Here is a 5937-nt window from a genome sequence, read left to right on the forward strand (position 1 = left end):
AGGTTTTAACAGGAACGAATTAAATAATTGTGGCTTTAAAGCCTTCCTTTGGTCGGTAAAAAATTGAGAATCATAACATTTAACGCTGCATATTTCACCAGCGGTAGGTACACAGAATAATAATAATGTTTATCGAACATATAAAAATTTGCGAAAAATCATTACACACATCGCTTTGTGTTTTTCCCCCATTTCCCGTTTTCCCTTTCCCGTGTAGGAACATTCTTTTATCCTTCCATTACAACGCTGACACGCACGGACAACCCGTACACAGTGGTTGTAATTGTGCCCGGCCTGAACATTTATCACCCCTCTGCAGGAGACAAACCTTATATACGGCCGTAATCATTTGTACGCGGTTATGGGCTTATGATGCTTGCGAAATCCAAAAGAAAGAGAGAGAATGTGATATAAAATTGTGTCCTGTGCGTTGTCACCATTCGAAATGGAAACGTATTTTTACCTTCCTTTTATTTACACGAGGGATATTTCCCCTATTTCGGCAGGACGTACACACGGTGGTGCGCACAGGGTGGTGTAGAAGAAAACATGCAGAGACAATGAAGGACGCACCATGTGCGTTTTATCATTCGTGCACTATTTACACTGAAATTGCATTCCAGATTTAGGTGCGGTCACTTTCTTCCTCGTTTTTTTCCTTTGCTTTGGGGTGGAATTTTCTTTTAATACAAGACCTTAAAAAATAAATCCAGAACGTAGTTTTCCGGGAACGCAGGTGCCTTCAGGACAGCGCTCAGCCCGTATTGAATCAGCTGAGGCCCCGCCAAGAAACAACGCCGAGGGAACGCAATGTCAAACGAGTATTACTTACGCGCGCGTAGGGCTAAAGATAGGGATTTCGAGTTCAAAACGCTAATAATTCTCTCGGCTTACCGGGAAGGTTGTGTCCTGTTTGACACTTCACCGAGAGGGGTTCCGTAAGGGAGTATCGCACCGAGCGGAAAAATTCGCTAGTTTGAACCGGATAGAGGTGGCTACATTAGCCACAAAGGCACAATAAGCACAATCGGGCATCGGGAAGGGTAGAAGGGCGAGATTATTAATATGGATGTGCTTAGGCGTAATTTATTTTAATAATGAATGACAGTTTCGGCAGCCGGGAACGGGAAGGATACACCCCGTGTCCGCGCCGATTCTTTTGTCCTCCTGGTGTGGCGTACCGTGTATTCCATATGCATCGTTCCTCGTCCCTTTTTCCCCTTTGCAACAGGGGGAGAGTTTTTATTTCGTTTCCCCGGGAAATGTACCCTGTTCGATCACATTTTTATTTTCCCGCTTCCAAGTGCGATAATGGATGCTAATGGGGTGTGTGGTTTGATGCTGTGTCGCGTAATGGGTTACAATTTTTGATTTAGCGAGTTGTGCGAGTGAGTGAGGTTCTTTATGTGTCCGATTACCTTTTTTTGTTGGTGTTACAGTCGTTGGTGCATTCGGGAAAGGGTTTAAAGTTTAATTTATTTCCGCTTGGAAAAGGCGATCGTTTAATGTCAGCAGTGGTAGGTGCAAATAGGTAACTCACACAGGACGGGGTTAAAGCAACTGCGAATTTTCAGAGTTTATTAGACACAATTGACGGGGTTTAGACGTTTAAATTGAATTTACAAAAGGGGTTTTCCAACCGTGATTTTCTTGAAGAATTCTTGATTGTGCTGTACAAGTGTACAATTTCGAAGTTTTTTTTCAGGATATATAAACCTGAATAAGAACGCTTTGTTAACAAAATTTCTCAACGCCATGTATCAGAAATCGTTCGCTCGCAGACTTGGCGAATTCTGGGAAAAGACGTGGACAAATCCAAAAGAAGTTTATTAATTGCTACCTGACGATGATCGCCTGTTCTTTCTAGTCTAAAATGAACTTTATGTATATAAAACATCCGGGTATATATAACAACATCTTTTAGTATATAAAACATCCAAACATATGTAAAAGTGATCCTATTTTAATGAGGTCGCGATATCAACTAATCACTAAAAGATCCCAATATCCTCAAGAGATCCAAGATCCTCAAGAGATCCAGGATCCTCAAGAGATCCAAGATCCAATATTCCTCAAGTATGAAATAGAGCCTGATTGGTAAACCAGAGTTTTGGAAAGTTTAATTAAAGGACTATTTAAACGATCTCATAATCCATAATAAATGGATATTTAGGACATTAAAGATTGAAGATAAAAAAAAAAAGATCCATTGGAATTGAAAATGGAGATGAAAAGAAATAAATTATCAAAGAAATTGGAAGTCATAACTACCCTACGTCCTAGTTGTTTCGTATTTTCACATTGACCATCACAAATCCTCTGGGTTATTGACCCCGATCTTGTGAGTTCCCCTTTTCTAAAATGCCAAAAAGTCATCCAAACCTATCGCGTTACTTTCTCGCAGCATCTTAAGATTGTTTCGGTACACCGTTCCGTCCCCTAGAGGGTGTGTTTAGTGGATACATTCGCTTAACACGCAACCGACTGCCTGCCACTTAGAGGAGAGTTGAAAATCGTGCACCAGGATTAGGAACGCTAGGTGACACACACACACCCGGTTCTACCGCAACAAAATCCGTTCTACGTTCTTGGCACCCTCCGTCTGGGCCCCTAGAAGTGGCCATTATGCGTAACAGAGAAATGCAATTTGCTCGCCTAAAGCCTCGAGAATATGCATTCGCAACACACGCAGGAGGAGGAAAAAAAAGAGGGGTAACTCGTTCCGTTCCAATACCAAGGATTTGACAGAAGAAACAGAAGGGAGCGCGCGAACGAAGCCGTTTTCGGAATAGTTCGCATCGTGAAATATGAGAATAAATCAAATCCGGTACGGAATTCTGCCATCTTGTTTGATCGAATTAATATCGCATAAAAGGACCGTAATCCACCAACTGTCAAGTGCAATAAGCCCGTAGGAGGAGGAACACTATCGGTCCACTTAGGGGCCGCATCGAAACGCAACGCAGCCCCCGAAGGGATTCGGCCGACATCGCACGTGCGCCCGTTCCCTGCGGGGATGATGTGAGGCACACGTGTGTTCACGAGGGGTACGTGAGCATCAAGTGCGTTGTCTGGATTCGATCCCGAAACGCTACACCACACTCCACAACATTCCATCGTGTCAAAAGCATTCCCTCCCCTGCTTGCCTGGCTGTCCTTGAGCTGTCCTCCCCGTTCGGGAACATTTTTTTTACGGTCGCTTCTTCCCCATACACAGGAAATCGTTGGTGGCAAATTATCGATGACCCACGACAATAATTGTGACCAACGCGGATCCTTGCGTTGCAACGGAAAGGAAAATCCCGGACGTAAATTATGCGTCCGGTCGGATACGGGTGGACAAATTTTGATTTGTCACACGCCCATCGGAAAATGAAATCGATGGCTGTGGCCAATTTCCCGTGGGAGTTCATGTTTCGGGCATTTCCCTCGAAGCTACACAATCACAGCATCTCATCACCCCAACGATAACGGTAGGACAGGCACAACTTCGAGTTGGCACCTTCGAAACGTGGCAGCCGCGTACGGGAAAAATCTTCAATGCGTTTAGAATTGATCAGCGCCGGAATGGCGGAACGAAATCGGTTTCGGCCTTATCGGCGGGTCCTTTGGGAAATTTAACACAAAACCAACAAAGCCACAACAAAGCTTACCACACACACACACACGAGACGCGGACCGTCGAGATCAATATAGTGATGAAATTTTCTAGCCCACCTGATCTCGAATCCTGGTGCGATTGAAAATTCACTTTCAGCTCTTTGTTTCTTTACCAAACGAAAAGGAAAGCGCCAAATACATTTCCCCTCCCCCCGGGTGTATTGGTACAAAATGGAAGCAAAACTCCCAGCGGTCCTGAGAGCAGCCAAAACTTTTATCGGTGTTCCGGTGAAATATCCAATTTTTTCTTCAAATCGCTTGTGTCTTGCATCTTGGAGTTGCTATCGAAAGAAAATCGTCACCTTCTTCCTACGCTGCTCGAACGGAGATTCAATCAAAGCTCATTTCCGGCGCAATTCTGTGCGTCGCGGTGTCACGCTTCAAATCCGAACTTTAGGGTGATTGGAGAAATTCAACAGAAATCGTATAGACGTGTGAGCTACTTTGAAGTCTACCTTCATGATGTCTACATCAAGAATTCTAGTGACCTATCAAAACTCCCACGCGGCTAAGGCCCTGTCATGGAGTGCAAGAGTTTGAAGAGATATTTCGGCAGAGTTGAAAACGTGAAGGAGAGCTAATTTTAAAATTAAAAACAGTTTTACTTTCTTCAGCCTTGTACGATTAATTTTCAAACTCCACCATATGGCTCACGATCCAATCGTAGTACTTATCGACCCTGGTATAGACGGCCGGTATGCCACTGCCACACTTTTGCGGACCAAAACTAACAATTCCCACGACGTAGTGGTGTGACTTGATTGGCTTCATCAGTGGTCCACCCGAATCTCCATTGCAGGTATCCTTGCCCGGTGATCCCAGCGCACAGAATTGGGACTCCGTTAGCGGGACCTTCACACGCCTCTGGTACGTTTCGTTGCAGTTTTGCAGATCGAACTGATCGAGCGGTACGAACATTTTAAAGCGACTTCCAGTTGCTAAAAATGCAAAACAAAGATGTGATTAATTTCTTTTCATTTTGTATTATTACTTAACGGCACTCACCCGTTTCCGTTCGGCCCCATCCGGCAGCCCACATGCTGCCAAAGTACAGCTTCTCCTTGTTCGGTGTGCCAGGCTCCGGGAGGCAGATAGGCTTCACGAACTCGTTGTACTCAACCAGTCCGGCCAGCTCGATCAGCGCAATATCATTCGCACGATCCGCATGATTGCCGCTGTACGCCTCGTGGGTGATTATTCTTTTGTAGCCAAAATCTTGCACCGGTGCGGCACAGGACAGTTCATCGTCCAGATCCTCACAGTCAGTATCGGATTCGGTGTCCCACTCCCCAAGACGAACTTTATGGCTGAAAGACGTCACCATGTAGGTTAAATGATTGCGCGCGATGCGTGCATTTTTGAAACACTTACAGCTCGAGTCCGGCTGGAAGCCGCAAGAAACAGTGTGCCGCCGATAGGACAAATTTACGGCTAAGCAGTGCTCCACCACACCCGAATCGTTTCGTGCCCTTTCGATGGTTGTAGTACTGCAGCAGTGCCATCCAAGGGTACTGATCGATGGACGTTATTTGTCCACCGACGATGCGATTTTCCATCTGCATCCCGCAAGTCTCATCGTTTACCGATCCCGTTCGGCAGGTTAAACCCTGCCGGCGATCGCAAACATGCCGCAGCAGGTACGAATCTTCCTCCTCCGTGCGCGTATTCTTCAGCAGCAGAGACACATACGTTGGATCGTGCTTAAAATGTAAACATCGTCCAACGTTACCACCGACACGACAGATAGTGCCGGGTGTTATGGCTGTGTCTAGTAAAACACACACACAATATGTTATAAAATGATTTACTTAAGCAAAAACACACCTTACCCGTTGTTAAACTTTGGTGCGCAAGAGTTAGAATAACAACCACCACAAATGGTACGGAGTGAAACATTTTGGACGAGCAGCAGAACAAGAACTGAAGTTTGCGAAAGGTTCAGAATTCGATGCACAACCGCAAAATTTAAACAAACTCCAGTGATAAGAGATAAGAGTTAAAATGCTTTTAAAATATAAATCTTTATTCTGTTTGCACAATAGAGAAAACAGTCGTTAAAATGGTCAAAATATGGTGAATTTTGAGCGATTGTTTATATAGCACTGTATGGACAAATAAAATAAATAGTGAGGATTTCACAATGGAGGTTTGTATTTTATTTGTGGTTTTTTTTGTATAATTATAGTAAAAATTTAAACAAACTTGTGTGATAAGAGATAAGAGTTGAAATGCTTTTAAATGTAATTCTGATTGCATATTGGAGAAAGCAGCCATGAA

At 44.1% G+C, this 5937-nt stretch overlaps 1 protein-coding gene across 1 annotated transcript; it reads right to left on the bottom strand.

Annotated features, from left to right (window-relative positions):
* Nucleotides 1-4284: 4284 nt before the first annotated feature.
* LOC128310373 (CLIP domain-containing serine protease B4-like) lies at nucleotides 4285-5556 on the bottom strand. Its single transcript, XM_053046998.1, has 4 exons — nucleotides 5490-5556; nucleotides 5032-5428; nucleotides 4666-4967; nucleotides 4285-4598 (listed from the first exon to the last, which is right to left on the bottom strand). Exons 1-4 carry the CDS (start codon nucleotides 5554-5556, stop codon nucleotides 4285-4287), a joined length of 1080 nt encoding a protein of 359 aa, XP_052902958.1.
* Between the last annotated feature and the right edge of the window lie 381 nt (nucleotides 5557-5937).

The sequence above is a fragment of the Anopheles moucheti genome, chromosome 2, assembly GCF_943734755.1.
Source record: "Anopheles moucheti chromosome 2, idAnoMoucSN_F20_07, whole genome shotgun sequence".
Lineage (NCBI taxonomy): Eukaryota > Metazoa > Arthropoda > Insecta > Diptera > Culicidae > Anopheles > Anopheles moucheti.

What these genes read in the sequence shown, in the direction of transcription:
- LOC128310373 (XM_053046998.1), bottom strand. Translation starts at nt 5,556, where the DNA reads ATGTTTCACTCCGTACCATTTGTGGTGGTTGTTATTCTAACTCTTGCG. An exon ending in GCACCAAAGTTTAACAACGG is followed by an intron (nt 5,429 to 5,489) that starts GTAAGGTGTGTT and finishes GTGTTTTACTAG; the next exon opens with ACACAGCCATAACACCCGGC. An exon ending in ATGGGGCCGAACGGAAACGG is followed by an intron (nt 4,599 to 4,665) that starts GTGAGTGCCGTT and finishes TTGCATTTTTAG; the next exon opens with CAACTGGAAGTCGCTTTAAA.